The sequence below is a fragment of the Cervus canadensis genome, chromosome 7 (assembly GCF_019320065.1).
Source record: "Cervus canadensis isolate Bull #8, Minnesota chromosome 7, ASM1932006v1, whole genome shotgun sequence".
NCBI classification, from domain to species: Eukaryota; Metazoa; Chordata; class Mammalia; order Artiodactyla; family Cervidae; genus Cervus; species Cervus canadensis.
Window position 1 is genome coordinate 81,564,559 of NC_057392.1, and position 19,416 is coordinate 81,583,974.

At 40.5% G+C, this 19,416-nt stretch overlaps 2 protein-coding genes across 2 annotated transcripts in view; both read right to left on the reverse strand.

Moving 5' to 3' along the window:
• LOC122444990 (schwannomin-interacting protein 1) overlaps positions 1–9,992 on the reverse strand; it is a 177,577-nt gene extending 167,585 nt beyond the window's left edge. The window contains exon 1 of the mRNA XM_043473893.1: positions 9,977–9,992. The gene's annotated coding sequence lies outside the window, so the exon portion shown is untranslated. The remainder of the gene's footprint in view (positions 1–9,976) is intronic.
• LOC122444772 (cytochrome c-like) lies at positions 7,641–19,182 on the reverse strand. Its single transcript, XM_043473393.1, has 3 exons — positions 19,140–19,182; positions 13,706–13,758; positions 7,641–7,934 (listed from the first exon to the last, which is right to left on the reverse strand). The coding sequence occupies exons 1-3, from the start codon at positions 19,180–19,182 to the stop codon at positions 7,641–7,643; spliced, it is 390 nt and encodes a 129-aa protein (XP_043329328.1).
• Positions 19,183–19,416: the final 234 nt, after the last annotated feature.

The window sequence follows — 19,416 nt, forward strand, 5'->3', positions numbered from 1 at the left end:
TCTCCTCCCACCTTCAACCTTTCCCAGCAATACGGTCTTTTCTTTGCATCAGGTGGCCAAAGTATTGGCGTTTCAGCTTCAGCATTCGTGCTTCCAATGAATATTCGGTACTGATTTCCTTCAGGATTGACTGGTTGGATCTCCTTGCAGTCCAACGGACTCTCAAGAGTCTTCTCCAACACCACAGTTCAAGAGCACCAACTCTTCAGTGCTCAGCTTTCTTTATAGTCCAGCTCTCACATCCATACATGACCACTGGAAAAACCATAGCTTTGACTAGACAGACCTTTGTTGGCAAAGAATGTCTCTGCTTTTTAATGTGCTTAAATATGCTTAAAGACTGAGCACAGCCATAAATAAATAAATAAATAATTTTTAAAAAGATAACATGGGGGTGTCATGGGGAAAAACATTTTATATTTACTTACTTAAGCAGTCTTCTTGAAGGTAGAAATATTGGCTTAGCTAAAATGTTCGTTTGGCTTTTTCTATAACATATTATTGAAAAACCTGAATGAATCTTTTGGTCAACTCAATACTTCTCAAAACCATTACTGTGACTCCCCTGCCCAGGCCACCATTGTATTGCCTCTATTCTGGATTACTAAAATAGCTGCCTGTTGAATCTACCTGCTTCACCTCTGACCCTCACAGTTTACTCGCCTCTCAACCAAAATTATTTTTTAAAGATCATCTTTTAAACCTTACAGTTCTCCATAAGCTTGTCACTGCACACAGGATAAAATTCAAGCTTCTTACCCCAGAGACTCCTCAGGCTTTCTCAACAGAGACAGTATGTAGAGAACAGGAAGAGCCTGAGAAGTCTTCTTGGGTGCGTCCATCCACAGCAGTGCAAGTTTAGCATTCCTGGTCCTGCCCACAAAAGCCAACAGTGCTCTATCCTCAACTCTGTATTTTGCATCCAAATCACCAGCTGCACATCCTCAAACACCACCTAGGCAGGGGAAGGAGGGTGGCATCACCCCCAGCTGAAAATCCCCACTAGGCTACATGATCTGGCGCCTGCCTACCTCCAGCCTCAGGATCTCTGCATGGGCTCTTTTCTCTGCCTGGACTGTTCCACTCCCAGACGACCCATGTTTGGCTCCTTTTCCACATTCAAGTCTTATCTTAAATGCCACCTCCTCAGAAATATCATGCCTAGGTCACCTCTTCTAAGCAATACACACACACACAGTCACTCTCACTATGTATACTTACCACGATACACAATTTTCTTCTTTGTTTACTTGTTTATTGTCTGTCTCCCCTCTCTAGAATGTAAGTTCCATGAGAACAGTCTGTTTTGTTTGCTGCTATACCCCTAGAGCCTGGGGATAAATTTTTATAAATATTTGTTGGTTGAATAATAGATGCCATAAGGTTATTTTTCATTTAACCACATACATAATACATATTGGGAAGAAGCAGAAAAGCACTATCAAACTCATTTTTTAGATAAAGTACCAAGACACTAAAAATAACAAATCTCACACTTAATATTAGTGATGGAGGGAGGAACAAAACAAGAAATGCCATTGCCTCCTTATTAAGTCACAGTGGATTATTCAGGATGTGGTGATCTATTAGACAGGTCACAACGAAACACATATAACATAGAGTTGTTGGTGTTGTTTAGTCATTTAGTCGTGTCGGACTCTTCTGTGACCCCTTGACTGTAGCCCACCTAGCTCCTCTGTCCATGGGATTTCCCAGGGGAGAATACTAGCGTGAGTTGCCATTTCCTTCTCCAGGGGATCTTCCCAACCCAGGGATGGAACCTTTGTCTCCTGCATTGGCAGGCAGATTCTTTATCACTGATCCACTAAGGAAGCCCCTATAACATACAGAGACATACGTAATGAATAAATTCTCTTGTTTCCACCACTTTGAGGCTAAATGTCCATGGTGGCTACTACCATATGTATATTGACTGGATTTCATTTTACTTTACAAGCTACTATACCTTTTCAAACCTAGCCTCAAAAATTTAGATTCACCCTTTGGAGAAGGAGATGAAAAAGGAAGTGTTTTATTGTTTTCTGGGAAACAAGTCTGAATACCCATCTCTCATCTGATTCTAGTAGCTGACAAAACTGATCCACGAACAGGGCATCACCTGGGGCATAGCAAACACGTGGCTATGGGTTCTGTCTCCACTCCTGCCTCACAGCAGGTACAGCTCACCAATCTTATTACCTCCTCTTGCTGAGCACTCATTCCATCTGGGACTCTCAACCCAGGGCTTCTGGCAGCAACTAGCACTGAACCAGAGTTGACACACATGTTAAACATCTATTTGCCAGCCCTGGAATACTGGAAAGAGTAAATCTTTCCAGATCAATCTGAGTGTGAATACCACATTTGCTCTCTGTCACGTGTGAGACCTTGGTTACTCACTCTTTTTCTGTTGGCCTCATAATACCAAACTTGTAGGGTTGTTGGGGAAAATTACAAATAATGGCAGTAGAGTGTTTATCACCATGCTTGTTACAATTAGAATTTGCTAAATAGTAGCGTAGAACTGTGGTGAGGAGAAGGCTTTGTTTAACCCCCAAGAACAGAGAGGAGATACTATCTTGGAAGGCAGAAGGTGGTGCAGGTTACTGGAAATAGTAGATTGAGACTGAGTGTTGGACTAGATGAGTGGTTCCTAAACAAATGGTACATAGGCCCCAGCTCAGATCTACAGGTCGGAAACTCGGGATGGATCCCGGCATTAACAAGCCTTGCTGATGCATGCTCGCTCTAGTTTGGGAAGCACTGCAATAGGGAGACAGAAGGCAGAGGATGAATAGATGTGATCGAGTCAAACAAGAAGCATGTGTGCTCAGCTGGTGGTTAATCAGAGAGGAAACTGGAAGTGCCTCCCCTCAAGGAAGATGTGGCCATGAGCATGCCCCACCCTAGCGGCCGCTTCCCCAGGCAGGATAGCAGTTTGCTATAACCAAGGACGGACTCGGAGCTCACCAAGAGAGAATGGGTTTGTAGTACAAAGCAAAGGAATAGTTTCCCAAATGCGGCCCAGATGCAGGGGGACCAAAGACTGGAAACTGAAAGGCTTCTTCTCTGAGCAGAGGAAGGTGGCCCTTGTTCCTGGTTGTTTCAAGTGCAGCTTTGACTGAAGGCAAGCAGCTGATCTAGACACTTCCTCAGGCTCCCCCAGCTTGGTAATTTCATGACAGAATTGCATCTGACAAGCTCAAGGTGCCTGGGGGCAGCGGGAAGGAGGCGGCATCAAAGATGTGTCAAGAGATCCAACTCCAAGGGGATTTCTCTGCTCCACCTGCTCAACCTAGACCATTGCATCCCCCATTCCAACTCTTTCTGCCAGTATACAGACACAGAAGTACCTCTAGTGGGGTCAAAGTTATAAAATACTTTCAGAGAATGTAATCTATCCAAAGCCCTGTGTGATCCAGCAGATTTTAAACCTGTTTTCCAAAGTTAACCCCTGCAGCATAATCTAGGATGGCCTCAGCACTGACTTCTCTTTGGTTCCAATAATCTGAAACCTTAATTTTTATTTAACGTTCAATTTACACATTCTTGGACACTACTCATACTTGCATATTGGTCTAAAGGGTATAAACAAGGTCTATGGCCAGTGGCAACAATACACAGAAGAACTATACAAAAGAGATCTTCATGACCCAGATAACCACGATGGTGTGATCACTCACCTAGAGCCAGACATCCTGGAATGTGAAGCCAAGTGGGCCTTAGGAAGCACCACTACAAACAAAGCTAGTGGAGGTGAAGGAATTCCAGTTGAGCTATTTCAAATCCTGAAAGATGATGCTGTGAAAGTGCTGCACTCAATGTGCCAGCAAATTTGGAAAACTCAGCAGTGGCCACAGGACTGGAAAAGGTCAGTTTTCATTCCAATCCCAAAGAAAGGCAATCCCAAAGAATGCTCATACTACCACAATTGCACTCATCTCACACGCTAGCAAAGCAATACTCAAAATTCCCCAAGCTAGGCTTCTAGTACGTGAATCATGAACTTCCAGATGTTCAAGCTGGATTTAGAAGAGGCCGAGGAACCAGAGATCAAATTGCCAACATCTGTTGGATCATTGAAAAAGCAAAAGAATTCCAGGAAAACATCTACTTTTGCTTTATTGACTATGCCAAAGCCTTTGTGTGAATCACAGCAAACTGTGGAAAATTCTGAAAGAGATGAGAATACCAGACCACCTGACTGCCTCCTGAGAAATCTGTATGCAGGTCAGGAAGCAACAGTTAGAACTGGGCATGGAACAGCAGACTGGTTCCAAATAGGAAAAGGAGTACGTCAAGGCTGTATATTGTCACCCTGCTTATTTAACTTATATGCAGAGTACATCATGCAAAATGCCGAGCTGGATGAAGCACAAGCTGGAATCAAGATTGCTGGGAGAAATATCAATAACCTCAGATATGCAAATAACATCACCCTTATGGCAGAACGCAAAGAAGAATGAAAGAGCCTCTTGATGAAAGTGAAAGAGGAGAGTGAAAAAGCTGGCTTAAAACTCAACATTTAGAAAACTAAGATCATGGCATCTGGTCCCATCACTTATGGCAAATAGATAGGGAAACAACGGAAACAGTGAGAGACTATTTTTTGGGGCTCTAAAATCACTGCAGATGGTGACTGCAGCCATGAAATGAAAAGACACTTGCTCCTTGGAAGAAAAGCTATGACCAACCTAGGCAGCATACTAAAAAGCAGAGATATTACTTTGCCAACAAATGTCCATCTAGTCAAAGCCATGGTTTTTCCAGTAGTCATGCATGGATGTGAGAGTTGGACTATAAAGAAAGGTGAGCACCAAAGAACTTATGCTTTTGAACTGTGGTGTTGGAGAAGACTCTTGAGAATCCCTTGGACTGCAAGGAGATCCAACCAGTCCATCCTAAAGGAAATCGGTCCTGAATATTCATTGGAAGGACTGATGTTGAAGCTGAAACACCAATACTTTGGCCACCCGATGCAAAGAACTGACTCATTTGAAAAGACCGTAATGCTGGGAAAGATTGAAGGTGGGAGGAGAAGGGGATGACAGAGGATGAGACGGTTGGATGGCATCGCCGACTCAATGGACATGAGTTTGAATAAGCTCCGGGAGTTGGTGATGGACAGGGAAACCTGGCGTGCTGCAGTCCATGGGGTTGCAAAGAGTTGGACACTGAACTGAACTGATGGCCAATGTCTTATTATTAAAGAACAAGAACCTTATTAGAAAACGTCAGGCATTCAGATCCAACATAATTATTGAGTATCTGCACTTCCAAATTTCCTGTTCTTCCCACAACCATGTGTATGAGTATTGCTGTCATTCCCATGAGGCAGACCAGGGACCTGAGGCTCAGATACATAAAGGAACTAGCCCAGAGTCTCACAGCTACTTTAAATGGCCAAGGGTAGATCCTCAGAACCAGTATCCTGACAGAGGCGGTGTTAATCCACCACTAGAAGACTGGCTACAGGGGTGACCTACCCTTATGTGAGTTAAAAATGGCAGCTGTCAATTACCAGCCAATGCATGTGCTGTGGTTTGTGTTTCCAATGGAATGTTTCTGCTGCTGCTGCTATTTATCACCACCTTTCTAAGCTGGTGGAAGGAATGTTTTCAGTTTAACATTGTGTCCTACACACAGCCCCATTGCAGGTATGGTAACCCTGATCTTAAAACAGACTGCAGTGAATGACTAAAACTCTGAGAGTGGCACTAACTATGTTCTTAAACACAGCAGTGGGAATGTGTTAGGAGATTTTACTGAAAGTTAGTAATTGGTTATTACTGAACCACTTATAAGATATGGCTTCTAATAACAACAACAACAAAAATCCATTAAAAATGCTGTTTAAACTTGCTTTTGGATAGACCACCTTTATTGAGATTCTAAGGTGGTTGCCATTGTTCTTCACACACATGGACTATCTGTGTGTCCATGTGTGGTTAAGTCGTTTCAGTCATGTTCAACTGTTTGCAACCCTATGGACTGTAGCCTGGCAGGCTCCTCTGCCCATGGGATTCTCCAGGCAAGAATACTGAAGTGCATTGCCATGCCCTCCTCTAGGGGATCTTCCCGACCCAGGGATCAAACCCACATCTCTTATGTCGCCTGCGTTGGCAGGCAGGTTCTTTACCACTAGCGCCACTTGGGAAGCCCGTGGACTATCTTTATACCATAGGGAAACAACCAAATATTCATATCTCTGAACACAAAATAGGTGGAAGTGAGTTTGACTTGAGAAAAACTTCTGAGCAATGAACCTGGTTAATAATTAGGAGTGGATTTTCTAGGGACTTGGGCATCCTTTCTTGAAGGAGGGTGGGGAGAAGGGGGTGAAGTAACAGAGATTCTAAAGTTGTGCTACAGAGCTGGTTTCTGCTCTCAAAACTCATTTCCTCCTCTGCAAGGAACAATATAGTTTCCTAAGTCATAAAGAAAATAATGAAAAATAATATTTATGGAGACTCTACTGGATTCCAAGATTCCTCTAATTTATTTATGATCTGTGATTTTGTTTTAAATTATCTGAAGCCTTAGGATCACATAATTTATAAATTTTTGTTGATTGTATATCTCTTCTAACGTTTCTAACAAGTTGGCCAAAGCACCATTGCCAATCACATATGGTAATTCTGCAGTTATATGTGTTTTGGAATAGCAGTTAAAAAGACAATCCTGAATTATAACTTGAGTTTGACTTAGTAAAGAATTCTAAAGCAAAGTTTGCCATTATAGCTTGTGATGCTAAATTTTAAAAGCATGTGACCTTGTGTGTGTACTAAGTCGATTCAGTCATGTGTGACTCTTGCGACCCTATGGACTGTAGCCTGCCAGCCTCCTCTGTCCATGAGATTCTCTAAGAAACATTACTGGAATGTTGCCATTCCCTCCTCCAGGGGAAATTCCAAACTAAGAGATTGAACCCACATCTCTTATGCCTCCTGCATTGGCAGGTGGGTTCTTTACCTGCCACCTGGGAAGCCCATGTGACCTTACAGATCACCTATGAAATATGAAAAGAATTAAATATTCTTTATATGCTATTATACATGAACTGCACTAAAATGCCTTTCATTGAATAAAAGGCAACATTTTAGATACAGGGGATTTTAATTAAATTGGTAATAGTTAAGACCAAAAAGATAGAGTGGACATTACCAGCTTATCTTCAGCCCTTGCCTTTAGCAGGCTAATGAATACAACGTGAAACACAGGTGAATTTTGCTGTTCTATGACACAGTGAAGGGATATCCTCCATATTTAAATATATTAATGTAACCAGTTATATAAATTTAAATGTAAAACCAGTTTCCTATAGGTTTTGAGATGGCATTCACCATCTCTATGAAGAGCTGAACACTACTCATCCAGACATGACTAAAGTCCAGTCATGTCTTTAGAAGGGGAGAACAGAGAGAGTACTTGCTGAACTCACATTAGTATCAAAATTCAAAAAGCTGACAGTATTAATTTAACCATGAGTCAGTCTATATAAATCAGGACTATCCAAAATAAATATCCTACCAGCTATTCATGATTGGAACGCTGCTATATGAGGTCTATTTAAATGTGGTACACATAAAAAAGCTCATGAGACATTTCTGTTTTGTAACAAACAAGGCAATGCACAACTATTACTCATTAGTAGCTTTTCTGAGATAAGTTATTAGGTCTGCCCTTTCTGCCATCTTTTTAATGCCCGTGAAGATCATTTTTGTTCCACGAATGTACTTCTTGGGATTCTCCATATACCCCATCAGTGTCTCCTCTCCCCAGGAGATGCCTTTGTTCCTGTTGGAATCTGTGTAAGAAAATCCAGGGGCTTGACCTGTCTTTTGCCCAGAAAGACCATGGAGACTTGGCTCAGTCTTGTGCCTGCCTGCCTTTTCCATGGTATGGCACTGGACACACTTCTGAATAAAAATCTTCTTGTTTTTTCAACATTACCCATGTTTAGATTGTTCTCTTTTCACAATGTCCTGCTCTTCAAGTCCAAGGACATGCAGGTCTGAGCCTCTGTCCTGGTAGGTTCCTCTAATTCTGATGACGTTGTTAATTATTTACTCTCTTTACAAATAAGGAAACCAAGGTTCAGACTGGCTTTGTAACTCGCTTAAGGTTATGGAATAAATGAAGGGACTGGAAAATTTAACTCAGATCTGCTCAGTTCCAGCTCCAATGGATCTTTCCATTTCACTGGAAAGTCCCTCACAGAAATGCCCAGTTTAATGGTGAGGAAACCGAGGCACAGATAAAATAAATCACTTAAGAGATGTCCTCTAGTTGATGTGTGATTGAGGGTCAGTATGTGAGATGTTCAGGAAGCCACATCTTTTTTCCTTTTAACACTTTGATTTAGCTTATAAAAGATCACAGTCTGTTACTTTTAGAGATTTTCCAGCTTTGGGGATTAGATTTTGTTTTTCTTGGCAGTGTTCATATTTGAAAGCAGTATATTCGACACTGCTTTCTGGATTTAACTCGAAACAAATGAAGTAAAATTATACTCACACTCCCTGCTCTCTTCCAAATTATGAACTCAAAATTAAACTTTCTGCTCAGGACATCAGCATTTCAGCAAGCTATAATTCTCACTTTGCCCAGCCATCACAAGTGAGAAAAGAGGAACTCTTGCACTAACAAATCCCTGTTGATAAAACAAACCTTTTTTTCATGAACATTCTGTCTTAAGAAAACAAGTAGCTAGAGCACTTGTTAGTTAATAATAAAACAAATTCTTCAGTGACTACTCAGATGAATGAATATTTTTTAGAGGCATGGGGTATGTAAGGAATTTTAATCTAGCCTCTGGGTTCACTCCCCCACACAACAACTGTAGAGAAACCACTGGCCTCTGAATGATGAATGGCCCCAGACTCAACCAGGAGGGAAGACAAGCCCAATCCTATCATTTGGCATCACTCTTTTTAAATTCCTGGGTGGACTTCTATTTTGGCTGTAGCTGACGAATGGGCTCAGTTGAAGCACTTTGCATACATTGTAAAATGACCATCGAGTGTTCTCCTCTTATGCCATCCTGTCTCTTTTCACCCTATCCATAAAATCCCAACCCCAACCCCCAAATACATCTCAGCCTCTCACAGACACACTTCTGCTAGCACATCTCTAGCTGTTAAAAAGTTCTATTCATTAATTTCAAATTAATATCTTGGGGGGCTCCAGGCCATGGGAGAAAAGAAATCAGGAAACTGAATTAGTAAATGACAGAGCAGTAAGCAGCTTAAATGAGACTTCTTGCAGCTCTTTGCCTGTGGATGACACAGAATTTCTGAGCTTAGAAAAGCTCTTTTCTTTGCAGGTGGTACTGTGGGGATACCGGAGATGCGGTTCCACGATCATAGATCACAGTCTTACCCATTTGTTTTAGTCTCTACTGCAATACTCCACACACATCCCCACCCCCGCCCGCCTTCTGTGCAGTCAAATCCTACTTGCTAATCAGCCAGGCTGAACAAAGGGTTAAGGCTGCAGCCTTCCATGCCAGCAGACGCTGCAAACATTTCACGTTCACTTTCTACAGTCAACCCTGTAGCTCCATCTCCTGTAAAGCCTTCAGCATTTGCAGAAGTATTATTTCCTCTCACCTCTGTCTGGCTTAGACTTGCAGCTGACTAGGTTCTATAGCTTAGAAGTCCAAACTCACCCCTGCAGGGTCTTACCTAGAGTCTGTCTCTCCTCCCCTGCTTGGTCCCGGAAAGCCTCAGGGCCTCCTGTAACCTTGATGCTGCCTCCCCACTGGAAGTTGAAAGCATCCTCCTTGGCTGCATTACTGCACATTTTCCTAGTAAGCTTGGGTATTTTTTTTTTTCCTTCAGCTCAAACTTCTTCAAACAACACCATCTCTATTGACCCTGAATTTCTCTAGCCCTCTGTAAGGGCATTACCAACTGGCTAGGCCAGAAGAAAGACTGTAGAGGGCAAATTGGGGAAAGAAGGTTTGGAAACTCACCTGCACAGCTGCAAGGAGAGGAGCAGACACAGGATGGGGCTGCCTGCAAACTTCCCAGGGACCATCTGCAGCCAAATCTCTTGGCCTTAAAGCGACAGGGCGCTTTTCACCATATAAGGAAGACAGTTTCACTTGTCTGCTTTGGGACCTGTTTGGGCAAAGCAGCTCCTTCTCTGGACATTGCAGAGGCTTAAACCGACTGGGAAAATCTGGAGCCTGTCAGTTCAAGAGGATCTGCACATAGTAGGCAGCTTGAAAACTGCTGGATAACGTACACGCGTGGTATTTGGCAGGCCATTTTAAAGACTGGAAGACCCTTTATCTGGGGCTTGCCCCCTACAGAAAGGGTTTACAGTGACTGGGAAGTCTGCCTCAGTGGCAGGAAAGGGCTCTGCTCCTATTTCAGGTTTGGCTTCCTGGAAACAAACCAATGATCTTGCTCATCTCAAAAAGAAGAGGCAGTTGGTCCTGCTTCCTTCAACATTCAGAAGAGTACAGCAAAGTAGTGGGGCTTGTGGTTGGAGATTTTGCTCGTTTAAGATGCTTTAGCAGTGCTTCCCTCAAAACGAGGGAAATGGAGATGATTTTGCTATTTCAGCTCAGCTGGCAGAAGCCCTTCCTAAACAGACACACACACACAGATCTTGACCAAGGACACCTCCACTCCTGAGCATCCCTTTCAGGCCCCCTTGGCTGAAGCCCACCGCTGAAGTCTGAGGAGCACTTTAATCTTAACCAGCAGGGATAAGAATGTGTCTTTGGAAAAGCAAACATGTTCTGTTTGGTACGGAAAATGTTTGAGGTGTATTAGAAGAAATTGTAAAATGTTAGATTCTTAGGAAAAAAGGGGAGCTTAATTTAGTTATCACTTGGATGGTCACATACTTTTCTCTTCTTCCTTCTTTTTTGCTTAATATATTTAATGAATTAACTATTAATTTTTAATTGAAGTATAGTTGATTTACAATATTATGTTGGTTTGAGGTATAAAACATCTACGATACATGTATATGCATGTATGTGTGTGTGTGTTAGTCACTCAGTCATGTCTGACTCTTTGTGACCCCATGGACTGCAGCCCACCAGGCTCCTCTCTGTCCACGGAATTCTCCAGGCAAGAATACTGGAGGGGGTTGCCATGCCCTTTTCCAGGGATTGAACCTGGGTCTCTTGCATTGCAAGGAGCAGATTCTTTACTGTCTGGGTCACCTGGGAAGCTCATATATGTGTATGTGTATATATATTCTTTTTCCTTATAGGTTTTTACAAAATACTGACGTTAGTTCGCTGTGCCATACAGTCCTTGTTGGTTTTATATATATTAGTGAGTATATGTTAATCTCATCCTCCTGATTTATCTCCCCGCTCCCCTTTGGTAATCATAAATTTGTTTTCTATGTCTGTGAGTCTGCTTCCGTTTTGTGTATAAGTGCACTTGTATCTTACATACCCCACCTCCCCAATACACACACTTTTTTTTCACTGAAACTGAATATTGTTTCTTTATTGCCAGGTGACTACGCCTAATACTTGGTATCTGTATCATAGATTTCGGATTAAAAAAAAAATATATATATATATAATTTGGCCCTTGACTCTATAGTCTCATACTACCTTCATATTTCACTTTCTTACATAGATTTTGAGTCTTTAAGGACAAAGGTCACTTCATATCCTCCCATACTCTGCTTAATACCTAGCATGGAACAAGCACAGAGCAGGCAGGGAAATACTTGTTGGATTAAATCAGTTGAATAGGACCCAGGGTTTTGTATAATGTCTACCTAGTTTTATGAATAAAATGTGTTTTTACTAAAATTATTGTTGTTAACTAAAGCCATGATTCCTTTTCTTGATCATCCCTTTTATATCAACTAGTGTTTGTTTTCCATGCCATCACATCTTCTTCAAGGGGAAAGGTTAAAGGAATTTCTTTGAAAGTAATCATTGTGATAAACTCTTTGACCTAGCAATCTATTCTTAGAAATTTAATCTAAGGAAATAATTACACAGAAGCAAAACATCTGATAAGTAGGGATGTTCATTACATTGCTGTCTGCAATAGCAAAAGCAAGAGATGACCTGAAGGCTCCAAAGTCATTTATCTTGATACATCAATAATAAGAGTTCACATTTATTGATGGCTTACCATGTACCAGGCACTGTTCTAAGCACTTTAAGAAAATTAATTCATTTAATCATGACAGACCCGTGTGGTTGGAGTTGTCATCAACCCCATTTTACAGACCAGAAAACTAAGGCACAGAGGTTAATAAACTGACATCTGAATTGAGGTGTTTTGGCACTAGCGTGTAGAGTAGCATCATCCTAAGCCCAAGGAGGGCATGGTAATCCACTCCAGTGTTCTTGCCTGGAGAATCCCACGGACAGAGGAGCCTGGCGGGCTACAGTCCATGGGATCACAAAGAGTCAGACACGACTGAAGTGACAGAGAACACACGCACTCATCCTATGCTCTCATCAGGACTCATTGAGCATAATAGGCATTGAGGATAGACAGAGTAATAAAATTGATCAAATGGCCTTCACATAGTCATTAAAAATAATAATTATGAAAGCTCTATACAAACTTGGAAACATGCTTATGATATAAAGTTAACTGAAGCAGAAGATAAAATACCTATGACTAGTGTTAACTGTCTATAAGAAATGGAAGGCCTTATGCAAAACAGAAAACAGTTACATAATAGTTTTGGACTATGATACGATTTCTCTAAAACTGTCTTAAATGTTGTTTATGGTTTTCATTTTAAAATTGATAAGAATTAATACTTGTTACAAATACATTGACCTTGGCATTCTTTTGGCTCTAAGCCTATTCAAATGATGCTATCAGCCTCGATTAGTGAGTGTCAAGAGGTTCTTTTGGTGGTATTGTTATCCCAGGGGAGCTCTCTGCCAGCCGAGTGATTCACCACACTTGGGGAAGGGACCTGTATGTCGCATCCCCACACTACTGTTCCGTCACCCTTGAATTGACTGTACATCAAAATATTTTTCAGTGTCCATTTTCACCTAATATCTTATGAGTTGTGGACCTGCCCTGGTGGCTCAATGGTAAAGAATCTGCCTGCCAATGCAGGAGACGTGGGTTTGATCCCTGGTTGGGGAGATCCTCTGGAGAAGGAAATGGCAACCCGCTCCAGTATTCTTGCCTGGAGAATCCCAGGGACAGAGGAACCTGGCGGGCCACAGTTCACGGGGTTTCAAAAGAGTTGGACACGGCCTAGTAACTAAACGACAACAAGGATAAAGCTTTATGTGATAGTGTTTTTCAGGAAAGAAGTCTAACTTACATTTTTCCTTATGTAGGAAGGCTTCCAGTGAGGGATTCTAAATCATAATATTTATCAGTAAACAAACAGATATGTCTCAGAAGATGGGCTTATTCTAGGATTAAAGAGGGCAACTATGGGAGTAAATTAACTAGCAATTAAGACATTATTTGTATTGCTTGAAGCCATTGAGGGTTGTATGAAATGAATATATTTATACCTTATAAGGTACTGCAAAATCAAACAAGTTAAGGTCTAAAAAACAAACTGAAAACTTGCTTCAGGAGGCATTAATATTTTTATAGTTTTGATCCATTAATCATACTTTCTTTTCTAAAATTGAAAGTGAAACTCTCTCGTGTCTGACTTGTTGTGACCCAATGGACTATACAGTCCATGAAATTCTTCAGGCCAGAGTACTGGAGTGGGTAACCTTTCCCTTCTTCAAGGGATCTTCCCTAGAAGGTCCTAGGGATCGAAGGTCTTCTTCATTGCAGGCAGATTCTTTACCAGCTGAGTCACGAGGGAAGCCCAAGAATACTGGAGTGGGTAGCCTATCCCTTCTCCAGGGATCTTCCCGACCCAGGAATCGAACCAAGGGTCTCCTGCACTGCAGGCAGATTCTTTACCAACTAAGCTATCAGGCAAGCCCTTTCTAAAATTACGTCAGAGATATTCTTTCATGGGAGAAGGGAAAAGAAAGGGGGAGGAGGGACTTCCCTGGTGGTCTAGTGGCTAAGACTCCCAAAGCAGGTGGCCCGGGTTTGATCCTTGGCTAGGGTACTAGATTGCACATGCCACAACTAAGACCCAAAGCAGCCAAATAAGTAAATATTTAAAAAAAAAAAAAAGGAAAGGGACAGGAGACCATGTGATTCCAAAATTCCAAATAAATGCGTAAATAAAGATTTAATAAACTTAATAACATGTCTGCTGCTGCTGCTGCTAAGTCACTTCAGTCGTGTCCGACTCTGTGCAACCCCATAGACGGCAGCCCACCAGGCTCCCCGGTCCCTGGGATTCTCCAGGCAAGAACACTGGAGTGGGTTGCCATTTCCTTCTCCAATGCGTGAAAGTGAAAAGTGAAAGTGAAGTCGTTCAGTCTGACTCTTAGCGACCCCATGAACTGCAGCCTACCAGGCTCCTCCATCCATGGGATTTTCATGTCTAAAGGAAAGTAAAGGTTTTTTCCTAATAAAATGTTAATAATGTAAACTAAAATTTCATAAAGCTGTAGATTGAGCAAATTTATTTAATATTCTTTTCAGCTAAATACATATTACATAATATTAATAGTATGTTACCCCTTTTGGAAAAGAAAAAGCAAGTATAATAAAACCCAAACAAACAAAATAAACTAAACAACAGGTTGAGTAGTAGGTATTAATCCATCTTTGCACATGATGGTTAGAAGCATCAGTAAAGAATATAATTTTTCATGCATTATCTTTATGTTCAAGCTTAAGGTAAAGCTTATTCTTAGGAATGTCAAAGTTACATGTTTTTTTTTTTTAATTTACATTTATTTTACAGTTTTATATTTGTTTTTCTAAAAATATATGTAGATGCTGATTGTAAAAAGTGAAAAAGGAAAGTTCCCACTAAGTCCCTTATGGTTTGTTTGAGCTCTTTTTTTTCTGAACATATAAATGAATATTATTGATATTTGGGGTGTACATTTCAGCCTCTTGTGAGTCCATGCTCCTTCTGAAGGTGGGAATTTACTCAAACTCTGACAAAATTTGATGTAAGTCTACAGCATCCTGGGTTTAATGCTGAACCCTGGGGATGCAGCTATGACAGAATGGGCAAAGTCTCAACAGTCATGAAGCTTACAGTCTCAGGGGGAGAGAGACCAATAGAGAAATAAAGGAGAAAATGTCAGGCAGTGATAAACTCCTTGATGAAAATATGATATGTGAAGGAGATAACGGTGTTGCTTAGAAAAAGATTTTCTGAATTCTTGACTTTGAAGCTGATATCTTTCTTCTTAGTTCCTGTAGCACTCCACCTTGCAAATGGTTGGTACTCAATCAATACTATAGAATCATTTATTTATTTTAGAAATGTGACAAAAATTTCTATTTTATAACTTCTTTGGTTTAGAGAGTAGAATTTATTTTTTAATCTCCAAATCAGATGGCATTCTCAATGGCTTTTTTTTAAGATTTTTTTTTGATGTGGACCATTTTTAGTCTTTATTAAACTTGCTACAGTATTGTTTCTTTTTTTTTAAATGTAACATTTGTTTAATTTTAAAAAGAAGGCATTGTCAACTCCCAGCAGATTGTTCTAAAGGAATTCCATCAGCTTCTTCTAGTCATGCTACAATTTAAAGCAATGATTCTCAAAGTGCAGCTGGGGTCAACAAGAACAGCATCTCTTGGAAAAGCCTTTGAAATGCAAATTCTTGGGTCTGACCTCAGCCTACCAAAGGTATTGTGGGACTTGCCTGGCTGTTTCCCCAGTGGTTAAGACTTCACCTTAAAATGCAGAAGGTGCAGGTTCGATCCCTGGTCGGGGAGTTAAGATCTCAATGGCCTTTTAATGTAAGCTTCCTCTTCTATGTTTCTGGTATATTGCCAGCTGTCATTTATACATAGTTACAAAAGAGTAAATGCAAAAAAAAAAAAAAAGTCAAATTCTGGCCAAGAAACATCTGCTAAATAGTTGGCATTATTCTTAGATGACCTTCTCTTCAAGCCATTTTGGAAACTCCCTAGTTGTACTTCTGTAAAGGGTTGCACCTGGGGAATGGCACGGAGGCTTTTATGAGGAGTGCTATTACAGGCTTCTCGCCAGGACTGAGCGAGGAGAGGCTATAGCAAGCTCTATTTTATGGGACAGTGAGGTTAGCCATTTACTGTTCCCATAAGCTATTTCACTTGCAATAAAGGTCAATGGGCCTTTTTAGGAAGGAGAGCTAGGCCCCTGTCTAAAACGGCAGTCAAAAAGACAGGCTACTTTAGATTCTTCTGGAAAGTGGCAGGATGTTTATTTAGCTGGGAGAGTGGTTCAATATGATCAGCTGATGAGTAAGGCAATAAGAATTCACCGATTTCAGGGGGGAAGATTGAAATCCTAAGGTAGCTTGACCGCAAAGCTAAGCAGGGCGTGGCTCACTGTGGGTCTGGTTGCTACCTTGACACATGAACTCTGCCAAGAAATACATTTCCTACTTGGCACTCTCTATCCTTAGACTTTCTGGGAAGCTTATGTCATAAACTACCATGGTTTGCAACCCTTGGCATCTGCACTTCCAGTACGGCAGAAGCAGTTCCATTAACAGTGTATTTTTCTTTCTTTCTTGATAGTTTTAAAGAAAAAAATCAAATTGGGTGGGTGTTTCTTTAAAGATAGGATAGGATACTGGGCTGCAAAGTTTTTGTTCACTATCTCCTAAAGAAATTTTGAAAAACTATGCACCCTGCTTCAGTTTTATGTTGTAATGTAAAACATTTTATCAAAACCTTGAATAGTAGCAAAGGGTATAATTTATGGTCTGTGTCAATACTGGCTTTTTCAAAGTGATATGTGTGTGTGTGTGTGTGCGCGCGTGTGTGCGTGCGCGCGCTCAGTCCTGTTTGACTCTTTGCGATGCCATGGACTCTAGCCTGCCAGGCTCCTCTGTCTATGGGATTCTCCAGACAAGAATACTGGAGTGGATTGCCATTTTCTCCTCCAGGGCATCTTTCCAACCCTGGGATTGAACCCGCATCTTCTGTGTCTCCTGCGGAGACACTGAGGGCAGGTTCTTTACCACTGAGCTGTCCAGGGAGCCGTTTAAAGTGATATTTACTTAACTTGTTGTAATAAATCCAAGAGAATGTAAATACTATAGCAAATTGATATCCACTATCATCCACTAAGTAATAGTTGCAATTTTACATCTTTTTGTTTTCTCCTTCTATTTTTATTTCTATTCATTTCCATAATTTTATCCTAATAAAATGTATTTTTGTGATTAAGAGTATTTATTTAACTATTTCATGCACATGACAGTGTGTGTGTACTCAGTCTTGTCCAATTCTTTGTAAGCCCATGGACTCTAGACTGCCAGGCTTCTCTCTCCATGGGATTTTTCAGGCAAGAATACTGGAATGGGTTGTCATTTCCTACTCTAGGGGATCTTCCTGACCCAGGGATTGAACCCATGTCTCTTGTGTCTCCTGCATTGGCAGGTGTATTCTTTATCAACTGTAGCACCATACTTCTGTATAAAAATAAAGTAAAATTAAAGCTTTTAAAAAAATCTGTAGTCACAAGGTCTGTTAAAACAAACCATCTGGATTGAGTTATCATTACAGTCATTACTGAAAATACCTGTAGCAGAGACAATGTGTGTTCACCACACTCTTTTCTGTTTTTGGAGGTACAGGAAGTTTATATTTCTTAGTTTCCCATTGGGAGTGTGAACAGAAATGATGTATTGTTTCCTGTTCTAGTTAACAGTGAGTTGAGCTCTATTTCTTTCTCTCTCTTTCCCTTTCTCTGTCTCCTTCAGTTTCCCTGTTGGAATCCTAAAACTCTGAGATGGCAAAGATGAGAGATGGAAGCATAATGATCTAGGCTCCCCTTGGAGGAGAATCCCCAAAGAGCCTCCTTGTCTGAACTGGATTGTGATATAAAAATTAGCAATACACTTTTGGTGTGTTAAGCCATTGAAGTTTTAGGTATACTGGTTACTAAGGTAACTTATACTATCCTGATTAACATATGCCATAACTGATCAAAACAAGATGGATATATTATAACTTTTGATAGTTCATTATTAAGAAAAATAATTTTTAATTTTTGAAAATGTATCTCAATAAAAACACCAAGAAATCTTGTTCATGTAGATGGAAGTAGAGGTAGTTATAGCATGTCTCCCGATTGAATTATATGCATGTCTTAGTACAAATCACCATAATGAGATTTTGTAAAATGAGAGAAACACTACAGGAGAATTGAAATAGGAAAGAAAGGATTTCTTAGGCAGTCAATTTAAGGAACAAGTTATATAAAATGTAAACATCTAGAACTTAACTCCCTTAAAAATCTCTATGTCTATATACCCCTTCGAAAGTCTCTATGAGTGTCCAGCGACACTTGTATTTCACATTTAAGACACATCTAGGAAAAAGGAAGAAGAGTCAAGGGTGGAGTGTCTCCTGACCTGATCCTCTTTTGGCTGCTGACCTTCACCCAAATCCTTGGTCTATCTTTTCTACCCTTCCTTCTGACTCCCACTAGCTCACAGTGAAAAGTATCCTGATGAAGATTAAAGTCTGTAACATATAGAGAGTTATTTTAAATCAAAAAGAAAATGATGATTACTTCAGAAAAAAATGGGCAAATGATCACAAATGTCAATTCACTAAAGAAGAAATACAAAATCCTAATACCCACAGAAAACATTAAAGCCCACTTGGAATTCATAAATATGCAACATAAAACAATGAGATACCATTTTGGAAATACAATTGGAAAAACTAACCTTTAGTGATGTTTGGGAAGAGAATAACGTCTAGAGAGCAATTTGGCAATACATGTCACAACTTTTTAAAAAATACATAAAGTTGAGCTAGCATCCCATTTCTGAACATTATTCTAAGAAATAATCATGAATAGGTTAAAAGAAAAAAGATTCAGCCTTGAGCTTTACCACAGATTTTTTAGCCAAGGTTCATTTCGTCACAAGTATTAGGTTGCAAGGTATCTTTCATTTGAAATGCCTATTCTCTTCTACATTTTCTGGTTCTCTTAGTTAAAATTCTTGATTGATTTAGACTGATTACTTGCTGAGTGCCGATTGATTGGCTGACTTCATCCAATCAACCATCATTTGTCTGGGAAAAGAAGTGCCATAGGACACACGGAGTTACTTCTTCCAGGGGCTGTTTGTGGAGTGAGGGCTAGGTGCTCCATGCGCCATAAGAGACAGGGAATGAAATCAGCACAACCTATCCAGAATGGTGAAGAAGAGGAATCACTTAAAAGCCCAGCCCAGGATATGAAGTGAACTGTGACACCATGAAGTGAGATGATCATCCAAACTGTTCTTACAGAAGACTATTCCAGAAGACATAGAAATATATTTCTGATATATTTCTATTTCTAGAGGAAAGAACATGTTGCAAAGAGAATAAACAGGCTCATCTT